Source organism: Prionailurus bengalensis, chromosome B3 (assembly GCF_016509475.1).
Source record: "Prionailurus bengalensis isolate Pbe53 chromosome B3, Fcat_Pben_1.1_paternal_pri, whole genome shotgun sequence".
NCBI classification, from domain to species: Eukaryota; Metazoa; Chordata; class Mammalia; order Carnivora; family Felidae; genus Prionailurus; species Prionailurus bengalensis.
Window position 1 is genome coordinate 1,652,512 of NC_057355.1, and position 18,307 is coordinate 1,670,818.

Below are 18,307 nucleotides of genomic sequence, written 5' to 3' on the forward strand. Positions count from 1 at the left end.
CCACTCATCCATCCATCCATCCATCCATCCATCCATCCTCCATCCATCCAATTTGTATTTATTAAACCATTACCATGTGCTAAACAGTGTAAAAACTATAAAAAATGAGTTTCTACACAGGTGATTGGGAGGACCAACATTAGTGAAATAGTCCCACTAAGAAATACATAATTACAGGTGCTATGAAAGGAAAATGACAGGTTTTTATGAGAGCATCATAATGGGACCTTAAACTGGTCAAGGGGGCAGGGAATCCTCCGCCGAGGAGGTGACCTTTGAACTGAGGTCTAAAGGGTGGAGGCAGTGAGCCAGGAAAGGGGTGGAGGGTGGGACCGCGATCTTCCAGGCAGAGGGAGCAGTGAAGCAGGGAGGAGAGGGGCACGTGTGGGAACCTAAAAGTCCAGTGTCGCACAGGACAAATCTTTTTCATCGTGTATTCCCAGGACTAGCACAGCATCGGGCACATAACAGGTGTTCGGATGGCCTGTGAATGAGCCAATGAATAAACGACTAAGGGAAAGGGTGGGCGAGGGGACAGGCGGACAAGGCACGAAGCTGCAATGCCTGGCAGGGTCTACATGCCAGAAATAGGGCTGCAGCCTCCCTGACGCCCTCCCTGACTCCAGGCTTGCCGCGCCCAGCCCCGCTCCAGCCCCGGGGCCACAGTGCTTACGCCCAGCACAGCGCGCGGCACACTGTGTATGACCGACCGCTTACTGTCCCACCCCTCGCCACGATGAGGTCCACAGGAACTTGTCTTGTTTGCCAAGGTGGCCCGCGGAGGAAGCACAGCATATAAATAATTCATGAGCTGGCAGGCACAGCAGGCGAACGGCAAGCATCAAAGTCGGCAGGGCAGGAGAGGGCGGAGTTGGGGGGAGTGAGACGGCTGCCAGCGTCGGCGGGCGCGGAAGGGCTGAGAGCCAAGTGGAGCGCACACACGCCCGCGGCGCTGGTGAGTCACGACGGCAGCCGAGCCCGGAGCCTGCAGAGGTGAGCAAGGACACAGGGGCACAGGACCCAAGCAGGAGGAGCCACAGGGCGGCTCCACGTCACGGCCACGGCATGCCGCCTGCTCAGGCTTCCGGCTCACACCTGTCCGGTCACGCCACGCCCCCCCCCCCCCCCCCCCCGGCACTTCACCGACACCGACTGTCCCCTGCATCGTGGCTCTGCACGTCTGTGTGTGTCTCTCTCTGTGCCAAGTGCCCCCGGGGCACAGGCACCCCTGCGGTGGGGGACTCCCCGTTCTAGAGCCTCTGCGCCCTTCCCAGTGCCGTGGGGAGCCCGGCGCTCCCTCAGTGGGGTGCAGCACGTGGGGGTTGGAGGGACGAACGGCCAGCAAGAAAGGGAAAGGGCACAGGACCCGGCGGGCAGGCCAGCTGGCGGGGGGGGGGGGGGGTTGCTAAACAAACAGAACCTTTGCCGGGAACTCTAGCAACACCACGTATGACCGTGAGGCCGCTTCCTTGCCTGAAACCAGGCTTCCTGTGGGGTCTGTTCCGGTCCCCTGGTCCTGCCTTTTGCAGAATGACCAGCTGCACCGTCTCCGTCTGCCCTTCGGCCCCTGGTCCCTGCAACAGCGAGCCTGCATCTGTGTGTTCGCTCCGTACACATTTACTGAGCGCCTCGGGTGTGCAAGATGCAAAGACACCAGACGGGAGATTCTGCAGGAGAATCCCCTGGGAAAGACGGTACGTGGTAAACACGTACAGTCACCGTGATAAGACGGCACCCAGGGGATTCTGGGAGCCCACACCCAAACCAAAACCGTGGAACAGTTGACCCTCAATGCCCTTCTGACTCCACTTCCTCGTGTGTAAGAGTGACCAATGAACCACCACTGGAGGAACTGGGGTCAGAGATGCTACGAACTCTGCGTCCCCCAGGCAGCCAGCTGTGTGGTCCTTCAGGGCGGCTGGGAACAAACAGTATCCCTGCAGCATTTGGACTCCAGGGATCCCGCCTGGGGGCTTTGCCTTGGGGCCAGCAATTACTCCCTGGGGACACGGCCTCACTCAGTCCCTGGCCTCTCTGCATTCCCAGCTGCCCGAGGTCCTCAATCCTAGGGCCTCACCACTCTGTGCTGAGTGACCGCCTGTGCCCGTTTGCTGGGAGCGGCTCAGTCGTGGGTAACCCGGGACAGCTGGTCACCTACGGCCTGAGCCCTCTGCTGTACTGGCTGGGTCCACACCCACACGCTTTCCTGGGCAGCTGGGCTGGCACGGGAGGAGCTCTGTGACTGGCAGCCTGCCGGCCCCAGCTGCCAGGATCCAGGCCATCAGACCTGCCACCTGCTGACTCAGCCGCCCCTGGCCCGCCGAGGCTGTGCTCACGAAGGCAGAGGGACAGTTCTGAGCTCGCAGGCGAGGCGCACATCCCGCTGCTCCCGGGCATCGTTCCACCCTCAGCAGCTAGCAGGGCGCTTCGTGAGGAAGGGGCTCCGTCATGAGGGAGCTGGCAGAGGTCCTAGGGTATATAGTGTGAGCATGACACAGGCCATGTACCTCCTGTCTCTGGTCTCCTCTGCAGCCATTTGCACACAGGACTCCCAGGTTCCAACCGAGAACACCGTGTTGCCTGGAACCCGGTCCTCTCTCAATTTCCCATCCCATGGGGACTCTGGACGCTGCCCAGGCCCCTCGGCCAGCATCTGACAGCAGGCCGCCCCTGCCACCCCTTTGCTTCGTTCCTGCCGGGTTCCCCCACCCCAGTGCTGTGTCCCCACCTCCCTGGCAGACCTCCACGTTCTGACTGCCCTGTCGCCAGGGTCTGAAGTCCTGCAGCGGGGGATCCTGCGTTACCCCACGCCTCCTCCGGGAAATCTGACGCTGACCTAGCCGACCCTCTGAGCCAGCAGCCCTGTGGGTTTTGCCCCCACCCGCACCCTGTAGCTTTGGGGTCAGTCCCAGCAGCCAGCTGATGAGGCAGGAGAAACGCCGATCTTTCCTTTCCTCCTTCCCGATCAGCACACTTGCCATCAGCGTGTCCCGGGGACCCAGAGGGCCTGATGAGGGGGTCAGAGGAGCGGGGGCCATTTGCAGACTTGCAACCTCACAGCTGGAAGGAACCGTCTGGGTCACTGAGCCCAGCCTCCCGTGGCCAGAAAAGGATTCTTGCCGCGCTCTGCACAGACACGAGCCCCTAGCCTTTGCTGAAATCTGGGATTTCACTCCCTTTCTGGCGTCTGGTTCCTGGCCGGGTCATGCCTGCTGGTGGGAAGGTCATCTCTTGGAAGGGAGCCCCTTGTCGTGTGTGCCACACTCCAAGATTGGGACGCCCCGATGCTGGCGAGCTTAGCGGGCATCGCTGGGGCTGGGGCGACAGCTCTCCGGAAGGAAGCGACCCTTCCCAGCTCCATCTGGCAGGCTCCCAACAGGGGGCTCGCTCAAATCAGGACAATGTGAGGAAGATCTGTTTAGGACTGTGGACCAAGTTGTGGGCGGGGTATGGGGGAACCACAGGGACAGAGCAGTGACCAGCATAAGGAGTGGTGGAGATCTTACAGGGCAGCCCTGGAGGACGCCGGTGGGGAACTGGAAAGAGGAGCACGGCCGAGGGGCTTTCATAGACACTCTCCACCCCCAGACTCCCAATGCCAGGCTGCGGTTGGGTGGGGGTGGGGTCTTCGGGGGTCGCTTCCTGGGGCCACTGCCGGTGAGTGTGGCCGGACACCAGGACTCGCAAAACTGAGAAGCTGGATTGGGTCATCGGATCTGAAGGTTGAGCTTAGGTCTAAGACAGAGCAAAGGCAGAGGACGCAGGGTTTGGGCAGCTGCTGGCCTGGACCAGGAAGGCTAGGCCAAGCGCACAGATACCCGGGAGGGTCCTGGCAAACGGGATCCGTGCCTGGCGTCTGCCGCAACGGTCCCGGCCTTCGACGTTTCCCCAGATGTCTTTGCGGCCCCGGACCCAGGGAGTGGGCCCCTCCTTCCTCTCCCCACCAGGGAGCTCATTCTGTCTGACTGGACTCTACCATCTCCCTGTCGGTTCAGAAGGGTGACCCTGCCCCAAGCTGGTCCTGGTGGCCGGCGCTGCTCAGCTAAGGCTTCTTGGGGCCCGAGCCTTGTTCTCGGGGCCCACCCACATCCACGCTGCGAGTTTACAATCCAGGCTAGCACTTCCTCAAGTGCAGGTCACGTAAAGAGATCTCGGGGTCTTGCTAACGTGGCAGTACAGAGCCGGTAGGGCCTGGAGGGTCGGAGGGGAGGCTTTAACCCAGGGTTCTCAAACGCTGGCCAAGCCAGACCACCCAGGCCCTCTCCTCCCTCGCGGGCCTGGGCCTCGGTGGGCCCCGTGAAGTCTCCAGTGACTGTGGCACGCGGTCGCGGGCGCGGGGCCTGCCCACAGGTGCTCTGCTCCAGAGCTGTCCCAGGTGCTGCAGGCAGCCGCCCGACCACATTCGCTGCTTACCCCCTGCATTTGAGGCTCCTGGAGGGCTGGGCTTCCCTAAGGGCGGCTGTATGCTGTCAGACATAGCTGGAGTGGGGCTAGGTCAACCCCGAGCGTGACCAGGAAGTCCTCGGCTGGGACACAAATGACCATGGGGCTCATACTGGGCCAAGCTTTGAGGGAGTGATCCGTGCCCAGTGTGCGGAGCACAAGGCCAGGTCACGGCTCATGAGCCCGTCCTGTGTAGCCTCGGTGACCCCGCCCTCCGCCCGGGGGTCTGCAGGTGCCTGCCTTGTCCATCCGTCCGCACACCGGGCCAGAGAAAGTTGCCAATGAGCCCCAGACGCTGCTCCCACCTGAAGCGGGCTGGTAAACCTCCTGCTACCTGGAAACCGTTATTACGGTTCTCGCCCGAGGGAAGACCCTGGGGTCGTTGAGGAGGAGACGGTGCCGAGGGTGGCCCAGGGGATCATGGCCACGCACCCAACACCCCGTCTTCCCCAGCCCTCCGACCTCGCTGGGACACACAGAAGAGTGCTGGGCTGCTCTGGGACCTGCCCTCATCAGAGCAACGGCACCTTCAGGACCGGGCGGCAGACCTGGGATGTGGCCGGGCTCCGTGTGACCTCACAGGGCTCCTGCCGCGTCCCCACACTCCCAACCACGGGGCCCCTGCTGCAAAGCTCCAAGACCACACTGCCCAGAGCGGGGTCGGCAGACTCCAGTCCCCAGGCCACTAGAACGCAGTCAGGCTCACTCATGTACTTCAACGGTGCTCAGTGAGGGTGAGGGGTATGTCTCCTCTCTGCCCCCCGCCCAGGGGACATCCTGGATTGTCACGACCGACAGCTGCCATGGGCATCTGGAAGCTAGAGGCACCCTACAGTGCACAGGATGGCCCCACAACAAGGAGTATCCAGCTCAAAATGTCACCAGTGCCCAGATTGAGATGTGTTTACGTATTATCTGTGGCAGAGGAATGGGGAGGGACGGAGGCTGTACGACCCGCAAAGCCTAAAACATTTTCTATTTGGGCTTCATATTAGTCAGGGTTCTTCAGAGAAAGAGAGCCAATAGGGTGTATCTGTGTAGAGAGAGAGTGTGTGTGTGCAAGAAAGGTATTTTTTAAGAAATTGGCCTGTATGATCCTGGAGGCTGGTAAATCCAAAATCTGCAGGTGGGCTGGCAGGTTGTAGAGCCAGGGAAGAGCCTATGGTGCAGTTCAAGTCCTAAGGCCATCGGCTGAAGAATTCCTTCCTGCCTGGAGGAGGTCAGTCTTTGTTCTACCTAGGCCTTCAACTGATTGGATGGGGCCCACCCACATTACTAAGGGCAATCTGCTCTACTCAAAGCATATAAATGTTTAAATCCAAATATTCAAAGCAAGGAGCCCTGGGACCCAGCTGGGGGCCGGCCCCTGGTGGCACCCAAGCCACTGCTGGGCTGTTAGTGTCTTCATCTTGAAAATGACCACCTTTGAGCACATCTAACTGTGCTATTAAGAAAACTTAAAAGATTATGCTTCCTTTTAGCATCAGAGTAATACTCATTCTTAACTGTAAACGTGGAAAATTCAGAAGAGGAAGAAAGATATTTAACATCCAATTTCCACTCAATTCTCGTTTTTCCCAGATTTTTCTCCATACACAAAGTTTTGCTTACTTTTACCAACCAGTGATCATACCATACAGTTTTGCTAGGTTTTTCTTTGTTCAACTTTTTGGTTTTCAGGAAATTCCCTTTCAGATTATAAAATACAAGGTCGGGGCGCCTGGGTGGCTCAGTCGGTTAAGCACCCGACTTAGGCTCAGGTCATGATCTCACTGTTTGTGGGTTCGAGCCCCGCGTCGGGCTCTGTGCCGACAGCTCAGAGCCTGGCGCCTGCTTCGGATTCTGCGTCTCCCTCTCTCTCTGCCCCTCCCCTGCTCACACTCTGCGTCTCTGTCTCAAAAATAAACATTTTTTTTTTTTAATTTGAAACTATTGCATTCTGGTATTTTTGAGCCCCACACTGAATGGCTGAGTGTCCCTGACTGTGTCCTTTCCAGCTTTAAGTATCACTACAGCGATGTGCTCACTTTAGAGGCAAGACACGGTGTCTCACTGTTGTTTGACTCTGTGTTTGTTGGCTTACTCGCTGGGTGGGACGTGTTTACAACTTTACTTGCCAATTACGTTTGTGTGTTAATTGTCCTCCCTCATTACCTATTGCACAAGGCCGTGTGATTTTAGCCATGCCTGGGTTAGATCACAGGTATGACTACTGTTTACAGAGCATTTATCTTCGTGCCACGCTCTGCGTGAATTGTTTCTCATTTAATCAACTCAGTGAAGACGACAGTATGATCCCCACTTGAAAGAGAAGGAATCGAGGCCGGCCAGCTTCAACAACTTGCCCCAGATCCCTGGCCTGGTCCCCCCAGAGGAGCCATCAGCTGTGCCCAGCGCCAACCGCACAGTCTTCTAACCACCGGCGGTGTGGCCACAAGTCACAAGGCTCTCGTGTGACTGCACCACTCCGTGATTCAGTGCCCGGCCCGTTCGTCTGACAAACATTTATCGGGGGCCAGCATGTACGTGTCTGCTACCCAGGCATTGGTGGGGTCGCCAGGTGCCACCGATAAGCCCCACGCCCGTGGTGCCGAGGGCAGGCTGTGCTCCGGGCTGATAAGGGCAGGAGGGGAAGGCTGTTACCAGAACCGAGATGGGGAGAGCTGAACGCAAGAGGCCACGATGACAGGCCTTCCATAGACGCTCTCACCTCTGTGACCCAGCAGGGCTGATCTCAGGAACAAGTCACCAGGCCTCAGGGTCCTTCTCGCTCCCGTCTCCTGCCAGTGCTTCCCACAACTGGATGCTCCTGGGGGTGGTCCCTGTGGGACAAACAGGAAACACTCAGCACCCGCCTCCATTAGTATCGGCTTCTGGAGATGGCTGGGCAGCCCCCGTCTTACTCACTAAGTGGCCCTAATGAGGTCTCTTGGCCCCAGGCCCAGGCAAGACAGGTCACTGACGCCTGTGAGCCCTTTGGGAGGAAACAGGTTCTGGGCGCCTGGGGGGCTCAGTCGGTTCAGCTTCCAACTCTTGATTTTGGCTCAGGTCATGATCCCAGGGTCATGGGATCGAGCCCCGCATTGGGCTCTACACTGACAGTGCAGAGCCTGCTTGGAATGCTCTCTCTCTCCCTCTCTCTCTCTGTCCCTCCCCTGTTCACAGGCACGCATGCTCTCTCAAAATAAATAAACATTTAAAAAAAAAACAGGTTCTGATGAGCGTCCGAGGGGTTACAGAGAGGTTTTCTTTTTCAATACAATTTTAAGTTTAGAGTACTTTTAGATTGATAGAGAAGACATGAGAACAGTACAGAGATCCTATCTACTCCACGCCCACCCTCCCCTGTTGGTAACATCTCACGGAACATGCGTCACGATCCACGAATCAATACGGACACAGACATTGTTACTAACTGCACTTCATACCTGATCCAGATTTCCTTGGTTCTGACCCACCGTCCCTTATCTGTTCCAAAAGCCCGGCCTGGACACCTCGTTGTCTGTGTCCCCCAGACACTTTCTCAGACTGAAATGGGGTAAAAGAAGGGATGCTCTGAAAATACAAATGAGAGGAGCTCTTGGGGGAGAGACAGAGCCGGCGTGGAAATCAGTGCGGGACGTGCGCACCACAAGGCACTGCTGGCCTTGGAGGGAAGTTTCTTCTGTAACTTCTGTATCAGAGAGAGAACACGAGGACACGCCCACTGGGCAGATTCAGGAGAAGGGGGAAATGTCCTAAGGACACCACTAGGAAGTAGAGAATTAAGGTCAAGTATTTAAATCAATTAGCTATAAAAAAGAGTAGAACGGGGGTGCCTGGGTGGCGCAGTCGGTGAAGCGTCCGACTTCAGCCAGGTCACGATCTCGCGGTCCGTGAGTTCGAGCCCCGCGTCGGGCTCTGGGCTGATGGCTCAGAGCCTGGAGCCTGTTTCCGATCCTGTGTCTCCCTCTCTCTCTGCCCCTCCCCCGTTCATGCTCTGTCTCTCTCTGTCCCAAAAATAAATAAAAAAAATAAAAAAAAAAAGAGTAGAACTGATAAATAGAAGATGTATATTTTTACTTTTTTCTACTTCCTAGTTTTCACAGTATAGACTTTTTTTTAAGTTTATTTACTTACTCTGGGGGAGAGAGAGAGAGACAGAGAGGGAGGGAGAGACAGAATGAGTGGGGGAGGGGCAGAGAGAGAGAGAGAGAGAGAGAGGGAGAGGGAGAGAGAGACTTCCAAGCCGGCTCTGCACCATCAGCACAGAGCCCGATGCGGGGCCGGAACCCACGAACCGTGAGATCGTGACCTGAGCTGAAATTAAGAATCAGACGCTTAACCATTGGAGCCATCCAGGTTGCCCCAAGATGGTGCATTTTTAAAATGAAAATGAAACCAGACAATCGTTTGAACTCTGGGGCCGTAGCCTGGTAATTACCATTAGAATAAAGGCAAGGGTACACAGGTGGGTTAGGAGAGTGTCCGCTGTCACAGTGCTTGTTGGGACGTGGACCGGATGGGGCAAGTGGGACGTCCCCTGAGAGGCTGCCTGAGGCAGCATTCCTGCCCTGATGTGGTTATCACATTAGGCCCGCCTTGCATCTCAGAAGGCTGCTTTGGTCACGAGATTCATTTCTCAAGGCAGACTCACATTAGCCAAGGACACAAGCCTGATGTATAAATCCAAGTACCCAATTTATAAATTGAAAATGAGAAATACAGCTGAGGCCAGAAAACAGTCCAATCATATTAACTCGTAACAAAGAAATTTTGTTATGCTCAATAAATGGAGCGTTGAATAATCAAAGTAGCCTTGTAAAGAATATAAACTAGATGTGATCTAACATAAATATAAACACTGTCTTTTATTTTTTATTTTAGAGAGAGAGAGCATGCAAGCAGGGGAAGGGCAGAGGGAGGGAGGGAGGGAGGGAGGGAGAGAGAGAATTCCAAGCAGGCTCCACACGGTCAGCACGGAGCTGGAGGTGTGGCTCGATCCCATGACCCTGGAATCGTGACCTGGGCTGAAACCAAGAATAGGACGCTCCACTGACCAAGCCACCAGGTGCCCCACACTCTCATCTCACAGTCAGAACGGCCTTGCCAGCTGGACCCGCGAGGACGAAACCTAGCCGCTGACAACTGCCTGTCCCCTGGGACTCCTAGCTGTGGCGTTCAGGGGCACAGGCCTGTGGCCCACAGACGGGGCGTGGGAGGTGCGGGAATTTTCTACCCCAGACGGAAAAGCCTCGCGTACGGTCAACGCAGTTTTCTAGGGAGAGAATCTACAGCTGCCCTCAGGCCCTCAAAGAGGCCCATCGACTAGAGTCAGTGACCCCAAGCTGAGCACGGCTCCACCGGGGTCCTCAGGAGTGAGGTCTGCGATTCTCAGTGACCTTACCCCCTAGCTCAGGAGGCGGCGGGACTCACGGTGCAGACGTATACGCACACATTTGAAAATCTCAATGGAACAGGCCATTTTTTAATTTAAAAAGTTATCAAAACTGATGAAACATGGAGCGAGAAGCCTGACCAGTGAGCCAGGGAGAGACGGAGAAAGTTCCCACGAACACCGTTGGAAAGTCCAAATATGAAGACTGCGCATCCTGGAGAAGGAAGGACGCTACGAGCACACTCGCCATCCGGGTGGCCGTCGGGCGTGGGCGAGGTGATGGGTGCTCCTGCCCCATCAGCTCCCAGCAGGTGGACCTTGGGCCCCAGGGGTGGTGGGGGGAGAGGTGGGACCTGCTGCCTCAGTTTCCCCGAGGGCATCCTCCCTGCTGCTGCTGGGAGGGGAGTGTCTGAACGACAGCCCATCACCGGGCAGACTGGCCCCTTCCTGTCTGCAGAGGGGAGAGAAGAGAGCCAACTGGGTAAGACAGGACCACGGTGGGCACGGCCGGCCAAGACTCCTCTGCCCGTGCTCTCTCTCGGGGGGGGGGGGGGGGGGGGTAAGCATCCTCTGGCCCAAGAGAGCCGCCCGGCTAAGCACAGAAGGGAGCGTGTGCCCCGGCCGTACGGCGTTTACAATCATTTAATGCAAGCCAACTTGACACTGATGATGAACTGGGCTAGATCGGGTAGATAAAGGTGAAAAGAAAAAGGCAGTGTCAGTAAGCCTACTCATGTGCTACTGTATGACTACAGATCAGATGAAGGGGGTCTTAGTGGGGTCTTGACAGATGCGGAGAACACAGACGTACAATCGACAGCCGTTTCTCATGAACGCTAGGTAGACACATAAAAGTTGTTTCCTTGGCATCATTGTTTTAAAAAAGTGTCTGTTCCCAAGAAATCAGCATTTGTCAGAAATTAGTCCAGTGTCAGATATGGTCAATATTATTTAATTTGGCTTGGACAAATCTGGCTACAAGTTGTAAGACATAAAAAGGATACAAATTAGAAAGGAAGAGGGAAAGCAACCAACTGAAAAATTATTAGAGTATTGCAAAAAAAATGTTAATGTTTATTTGAGAGAGAGAGAGAGAGATGTGTGAGCAAGCGGGGGAGGGGCAGAGAGAGAGAGGGAGACACAGAATCTGAAACAGGCTCCAGGCTCTGAGCTGTCAGCACAGAGTCCCACACGGCGCTCGAACTCACAAACTGTGAGATCATGACCTGAGCAACCCCCCCAGGCACCCCTATTAAAGAGAATTTTAAAAAGATCAGTTAAGTGCTTAGATATAAAATAAGATATATAGAATTAAGTACCAATTATATCATCAATGACCTGTTTGAAAATATAAGAAAAAAACTGACAATTTATCCCCAGTATCAACAAAGCATTATATAAATGAGTGAATCATTAAGGAGAAATACGACGATTGTGTGCATTTCTCTTTAATATTTCACTCACTAATATAAAATTAAGGAAACAAAATATGTTGGGAGCCTTTTTTTAAGCCAAATAAATGAAAAAAGAAACCCCCTCAGACCTCTCGATGGGCCGTCCAAACTCTATGAAGATACACATTCCTCTCCCTGCTCCCCCAAACCCTTATAGGCATATGTAATCCCAGTTAAAATCCCGGCAGGATTGTTTCTTTAAAAAAAAAAAAAAGTTTATTTGTATTTATCTTGAGAGAGAGAGAAAGAGAGAGAGACCGAGGAAGGGAGGGAGGGGGAGGGGCAGAGAGAGAGAATCCCAAGCAGACTCCATGCTGTCAGCACAGAGCCTGACTCGAGGCTTGAACCCACACGGTGAGATCATGACCTGAGCTGAAATCAAGAGTCAGATGCTTAACTGACCGAGCCAGCCAGGCACCCCTGGCAGGATTATTTCTTGGAAATTGGCAAAATGATTCCAAAGTTAACCCGAAGACATGAACAGATCAGAACTTCTAGGAAAATTCAGAAGAAAAAGAGCCATAGTGGATGGAAAGACAGATTCCGCCAGACAATGAACCTTGTTCTGAGCCGATGTGGGTAACCTATCGCGGGGCTTCGATAAAGCCGGAACCGGTGCTGGGGCAGAATGACAGACCTGACATCTGTTATGCACAAAAAGTTAATACATGATAAAGGAGGCCTCAAGCAGAACCCGGAGGAAGGGGAGGATTGGACAGCTGTCAGGGTCCTTCATTAGCGATCTGCACATGGGTCAATTTACAACCTTCAATTCATTCCGATATGAAACAAAAAAACCCCAAACTTCAGAAAAATACCTTTCTGGCTTCACAAGAAGGCAAACATACAGACGGATGAATTTCAACTTAAGGAGGGTAAGTGTTACTGCAGACGGAGGGATAGAGGGTGTGAAAACATGTAAGGGAGGAGTCCTGATTTTGCCTAAAGGTGTCAAGAAGGCCTTCAGCATGTAACGTGCCTTTACAGTGGGTTTTGAGGGATGAGTAGGAGTTTGGTAGGGATAAGCCGAGAGTACCTACACAAGAGTAAGGTCATAAAAGGGCTGCAAAATGGATGTAATGAACGTTCATGGATGGGCAGAAGCACGTCCGAGTCAGGGAGTTGCGGCCTGGGCAAGTTGGAACAGCCTGGGTGGTTCTCCAAGTGTGATCCATGGACCCCTGGGGGTCCCTGAAACAGTCCGAGGGGGTCTGTGACATCAAAACTGTTTTTACTATAATACTAAGTCATGATTTGCCTTTTTCTTATGAGCGTACAATAGAGTTTTCCAGAGGCTACGTGATGTGTGGTATTGCATCAGAGAGAATGCAGAAACAAATGAGAATCAGGCTGCCTTTTGTTAAGCCAAATGTTAGAGATGTTCACAGTGGCGCCTGGGTGGCTCAGTCCGTTAAGCATCTGACTTCGGCTCAGGTCAGGATCTCACAGTTCGTGAGTTGAAGCCCCATGTCGGGCTCTGTGCTGACAGCGTGGGACCTGGAGCCTGCTTTGGATTCTGTGTCTCCCTCTCTCTCTCTCCCCTCTCCCACTGATAGTCTCTCTCTCTCAAAAATAAACATTAAAAAAAAATTTAAAGAGATATGCACAAACGTAACACGGTGTCACTCTTTTTACTGACTCGTATTCTGGAAAACATAGCTAATTTCCATCTGAAATTTATTTTTATTTTTACGTTTTTAGAGACAGAGAGAGAAAGTGTGTGAGCGAGAAAGAAGCAGAGGGAGAGAGAGAGAATTTCAAGCACTCTCCATGCCCAGCGTGGGGCCCAACGTGGGGCTCAATCCCATGACCCTGGGGCATGACCTGAGCCGAAATCAGGAGTCAGACGCTCAAGGGACTGTGCTACCCAGGCGACGCCAACGTGAATAACATCTAAACGAGTTGTTATTACTATTTTTTAAATAAACCAATGTTTATTTTTTAAAGTGTCTTATTTTTAATTTCTAATACAACAAACATTTGTAGATATAACCAACATAAAAGTTTTTTGGGGTCCTCAATAATTTTTTTTAAGTTTATTCATTTTTTGAGAGAGAAAGAGAGGGGTGGGGCAGAGGGCAAGAGTCCCCAGCAGGCTCCACGCTCAGTGCCGAGCCTGACTCGGGGCTCGATCCCATGACCCTGAGGCCATGACCGGAGCTGAAATCAAGAGTTGGACACTCAACCGACTGAGCCACCCAGTGGTCCTCAATAATTTTTGAGTGTGAGAGGGTCCTGAGCCTAAAACGTTTCAGAACCTTTGGTTTAGACTCTGATGAAAAGTCACGAGAAGAGACATCCTGCTAACACAAGTCTCTGAGAAGTTTTCCTGGGGGTACTTCCTCCCCACTGCCCGGAGCCTCCAACTCTCATCTGGCCCTGGCACGTCCCCCACTGAGGTGACAAGGAGGCAGGCCCTTGGAGACAGCATTGAAAAGGTAGGCTGCTGGTGGATTAACACGGCCACAAAGTCTTTGCGAGTTCCTTGCTTTAAAAAGTAGAGTCTCTTTCCCTACTCCTTGAATCTGAGTCTTGTGACCCTCTGTGATCAGCAGAATACGGCAGAAGTGGCATTCAAGCTCACACCCTTTGTATCTCCAAAACCACCACACTATGAAACGCCCGAGAAACCAGAGACCCAACGGGACAGGTGCACAGCTCAGCGGTCTCCAGCAAGAGCCCGGGGCGGGGGACAGCAGGACTGCCCGGTCCAGCCACAGAATCATGAGAAAGAGTCAATTGTTGTTTCAAGCCACTAAGTTGGGGATGGTTCTTACAGAGCCATAGACCTCTGATGGAGTTGGGAACCAAGAAGTTAGACTCAAACGCAGGTTTGTATTTTATCTCCTACAAACACAGCCAGGGCTCTCAATTCACCACGATTGACATTCGGGGCTGACGGTTCTCTGCAGGGAGTCACTGGGTGACAGCCACACCCCCTCCCCCAGGTGTAACCACCAAAAATGTCTCCAGACATCGTCAAATGTCCCCTGGGGAACAAAACCACCCCTGGCTTAGAACCACTGTTGTAGGCATAACTGTTCTGAGAATAAACCCCCCCGGGGGCTTATTAGACCCAGATGCACAGGTTCATCCCCTAGAGATTCCGATTCACGGTGTCTGGGTCACGGCTCTGCAACCCCAATGTTTTAAATGCTGCGGGTACTCTTACTGGAAGAGTTCGAGACCTGTGCCAGGAGGAATGCGGAACCCGCAGAGGTCTGACCTGCTCAATTTGTGTTTCAGGGAGAGCCTTCTGGAAACAGCTGGAGGGCCATCAGGGTGGGGCCTAGAAGAGAGAATAGGATTGGAGGCTACTGCTTAAGTTCAGGCCAGAAATAATAAGGGGGTGTACAGGGCAGTGGGTAGGGGGGTACATTTCAGACATATCTCTAAGGCCAAATCCGTGAAATTTGTGACTAATTTGATGTTGCGGAGAGAAGGACTCAAGAAAAGGATAAGGCAAAATGAAAAGGTTCGACGCTTCAAATGATATCATCAAGCAACTGAAAAGACAAACCACAAATGAGAGAAAATATTTGCGAATTATGTATCGGATAAGGCACTTGTGTTCGGAATACGTGAAGAACCCTCACAACCCCAAATAAAAGACGAATAGCCCGATTTCAAAATGAACAAAGGATCTGAATAGACATGTCTCCAAAGAGGATCCACACGTGGCCAATAAGCACATGGAAAGACACTCAACATCGTCAGCAATCAGACAAATGCAAAGCACGACCACCAGACACTGGTCCTCCCTGGGGTGGGCTATATATAACCCAGACGGGCAGCAGTGTGGCCAAGGGTGTGCAGGCACTGAACCCTCACTCCTTGCCCCTGCAGACGTGACACAGCGCATCCCTTCTGGACACAGTGTTACCAATTCCTCAAGGGATTAAAACAGAGGCACCACAACGGCCCAGTAATTCCAGTGCTAGGTACGTACCCAAGAGAAGTGGAAACCTGTGTGCCCACAAACACCTGTAGACAAGTGTTCACAGCAGCAGTATCCTACCCGGGTCACCTGCCTCGAGGCCCGTGTGCCCAACCGTTCTCAGTCTGGAATGCTCTTCCCCTAGGTTATTTTCATAGGTCACCCCCCTTACCGCTAACAATTCTGTTCAGACCCCACCTCCTCAGTGACGCCTATGCTGACGGCGTGTTTAATACAACCTGCCTCTCCATCCTCAACCCCGCTCTGTTTTCTTGTCTCTACCTCTTACCATCTTTAAAAAAAATTTTTTTTAACATTTTTATTTAGTTTTGATAGACAGAGAGAGAGCACACGGGGGAGAAGGGCAGAGAGAGAAGGAGACACAGAATCCGAGGCAGGCTCCAGGCTCCGAGCTGTCAGCACAGAGCCCGACGCGGGGCTTGAACTCGCCGACCGTGAGATCATGACCTGAGCTGAAGTCAGACGCGTAACTGACCGAGCCACCCAGGTGCCCCACCATCATTTTTTTTTTAATGCTTTAATTATTTAAGAAAAATTTTTTAACGTTTTTATTCATTTTTGAGACAGAGAGAGACAGAGCATGAACAGGAGAGGAGCAGAGAGAGAGGGAGACACAGAATCTGAAACAGGCTCCAGGCTCTGCGCTGTCATCACAGAGCCCGACGCAGGGCTCGAACCCATGAACCGCGAGATCGTGACCTGAGCCGAAGTCAGACGCTTAACTGACCGAGCTACCCAGGTGCCCTACCATCATTTTTTAAAAATGTTTTAATTATTTTAGAGAGAGAGAGAGAGACAGAACATAAAAGGGGGAGGTGCAGACGGAAAGGGAGACACAGAATCGGAAACAGGCTCCAGGCTCTGAGCCGTCAGCACAGAGCCCGACGCGGGGCTCGAACTCCAGGACCGCGAGATCGTGACCTGGCTGAAGTCGGACGCTTAACCGACTGTGCCACCCAGGCGCCCCAATGTTTCTTCATTTTTGAGAGAGAGAGAGAGAGAGAGAGAGAGAGAGACAGAACACAAGCCACGAGCAGAGGAAGGGCAGAGAGGGAGACACAGAGTCCGAAGCAGGCTCCAGGCTCCGAGCTGTCAGCCCAGAGCCCGACGCGGGGCTCGAACCCATGAACTGCGAGATCGTGACCTGAGCCGAAATTGCACGCTCCCAGGTGCTCCTCTTACCACCTTCTAACAACACAAAACGTACGACTGTTTTGCTTGTATCCCCTCCGTTAGAAAGAAAAATCTTTGTTTTGTTCACTGATGTTCCCCAAACTAATAGAAAATTGAGACCCAGGGAGTTATGGGTATGGCTCAACATCACCGAGTCAAAAATGTGTCTGAGCGGGATGGGAACCGTGGCCAAGATCCTAAATTCTTTCCATACAGTCCTCCAACGACAGGAGGGCAGTGAAGAAGCTGAAAGAAAACCAGGCTGCAAAATCATTCCTGGTTCCAGCAGAACCCACCGAATGGTTACAATAGTTCTTTTTCTTCCATTATGGCTTCCCATTTCCCACCAAGTAAAGCGAAATACTCAATTTGGCTTCTGGGACTTTCTCCGATATAACCTGGTCTCCGTTATCAGAGACGACACTCTTGGCCAAAATCCCCTTCTCATGGGTCAAGCTAAGGTTTGTGTTTTTATTTTTATTTTTTATTTTTTTTTAAATTTTTTTTTTTTAACGTTTATTTATTTTTGAGACAGAGAGAGACAGAGCATGAACGGGGGAGGGGCAGAGAGAGGGAGACACAGAATCGGAAGCAGGCTCCAGGCTCTGAGCCATCAGCCCAGAGCCCGACGCGGGGCTCGAACTCACGGACTCACGGACCGTGAGATCCTGACCTGAGCCGAAGTCGGTGGCTTAACCGACTGAGCCACCCAGGCGCCCCAAGGTTTGTGTTTTTAAAATTGAACGTGAATGCCCACCCGACGAATACCTTTAGGCCCCGGGCGAGCTCCCTGCAGGTTACCGCTGTGCCCATTCAACCGCTGACACCAGCCTCCACTTGACATGGGACAGACATTCCCTACTTCGCCCTGAAGCGTCCGTCGCCTCACAACACGTCACCCTGTTCTTCAACTCCCGATTGTATCTTCCGGCCTCTTTAGGAGAGCAGGAAAACGCTGCTTTGGGATCCCAGCATGGCCAAGCCCCATGCACTCTGCAGTGCGCAAAGCCAATGCAGGCCACCTCCTCCTTGAAGCCTTTCTGGCCTGCATCTTCTCAACGGTTAACCACTTCTTATCCCCAAGTCCTGCTGCAGGAGACCTAACCTTTACACGGCCAGCCCCGCGAAGATCTGACTCCCCAAAGTGAGACCCCACTGGGGCGAAGACAGCGAGGTACTCACTTCAAGCTTTACATCGTAAACCGCACCAAAAAGCTCAGCAACCCAGATACCTAGGATTCTGATACTGTAGTTTTGAACATCAACAGTAATGCAAAAAACTCGCGGAGAATAAAACATCAGATCTGAAAACGGAACCCTCCGGCCTCCGCCGGTCGGCCCCACCCTCCCTCAAGGTGGGGCTGAATGCCTTGGAGCTGTGATCTTGGGCTTCCCGCGGGGCTGCCCGGGAGCCTGGGGTCCGGGACACTGCGGGGACGGCTTACACCGCTCCGCTGGGCGGGGTCTCGGGAGGGCGCGTGTGTCCCCGAGTGCACGTACTTGGGCCTTCGTGGGCAAGCGCGTCGAGTCTCGCTCCCCTCAGCGCGCCGGCGCCCCCAGACTTCGGACCCTGCGCTCGCGGGGCTGAGGGCACGCGGTTGCACGCGGGGCCGGCTCCGCGTCCCCTCGGGCCCAACTGGCAGGTGGAGCACACACTTCCCAGCGCCGCGGGCGGGGGCAGAACGGACCTCCCCCAGGCAGAGGGGGCCGCCGCCGGCCCCCGGCCCCCTCACTCTCCAACCCCGCGGGCGCGCCGGCAGCCGCCGGAGCCGAGTTCAGGAAGCGCCCGCCGGGCGGTAAGGGCGGGGGAGCGACTCCGCGCGGGGCGCCGGCCAATCGCCTGGCGCCGCGGGCCCCAGCCCCGCCTCCGGCGCGCCAGGCCCCGCCCCCCGCGCGCTCGCC

General features: G+C 53.9%; 1 protein-coding gene across 5 annotated transcripts in view; it reads right to left on the reverse strand.

Annotated features, from left to right (window-relative positions):
• BCL2A1 (BCL2 related protein A1) overlaps positions 1-18,240 on the reverse strand; it is a 57,809-nt gene extending 39,569 nt beyond the window's left edge. Inside the window, exons 1-3 of one of the 5 annotated variants that reach the window (XR_006292992.1) lie at positions 17,906-18,240; positions 14,501-14,563; positions 6,690-7,265 (exon numbers count right to left, since the gene is read on the reverse strand). Coding sequence is in view for 1 of the 5 variants with exons in the window: in XM_043553865.1 (XP_043409800.1) it covers positions 7,154-7,265; positions 10,068-10,118 (163 nt within the window). In the remaining 4 variants the exon portion in view is untranslated. Of the gene's footprint in view, positions 1-6,689; positions 7,266-10,067; positions 10,907-14,500; positions 14,564-17,905 lie in introns of those variants that run through there. The other 4 variants (XR_006292991.1, XR_006292990.1, XR_006292989.1 and 1 more) reach the window with 4 other exon arrangements.
• Positions 18,241-18,307: the final 67 nt, after the last annotated feature.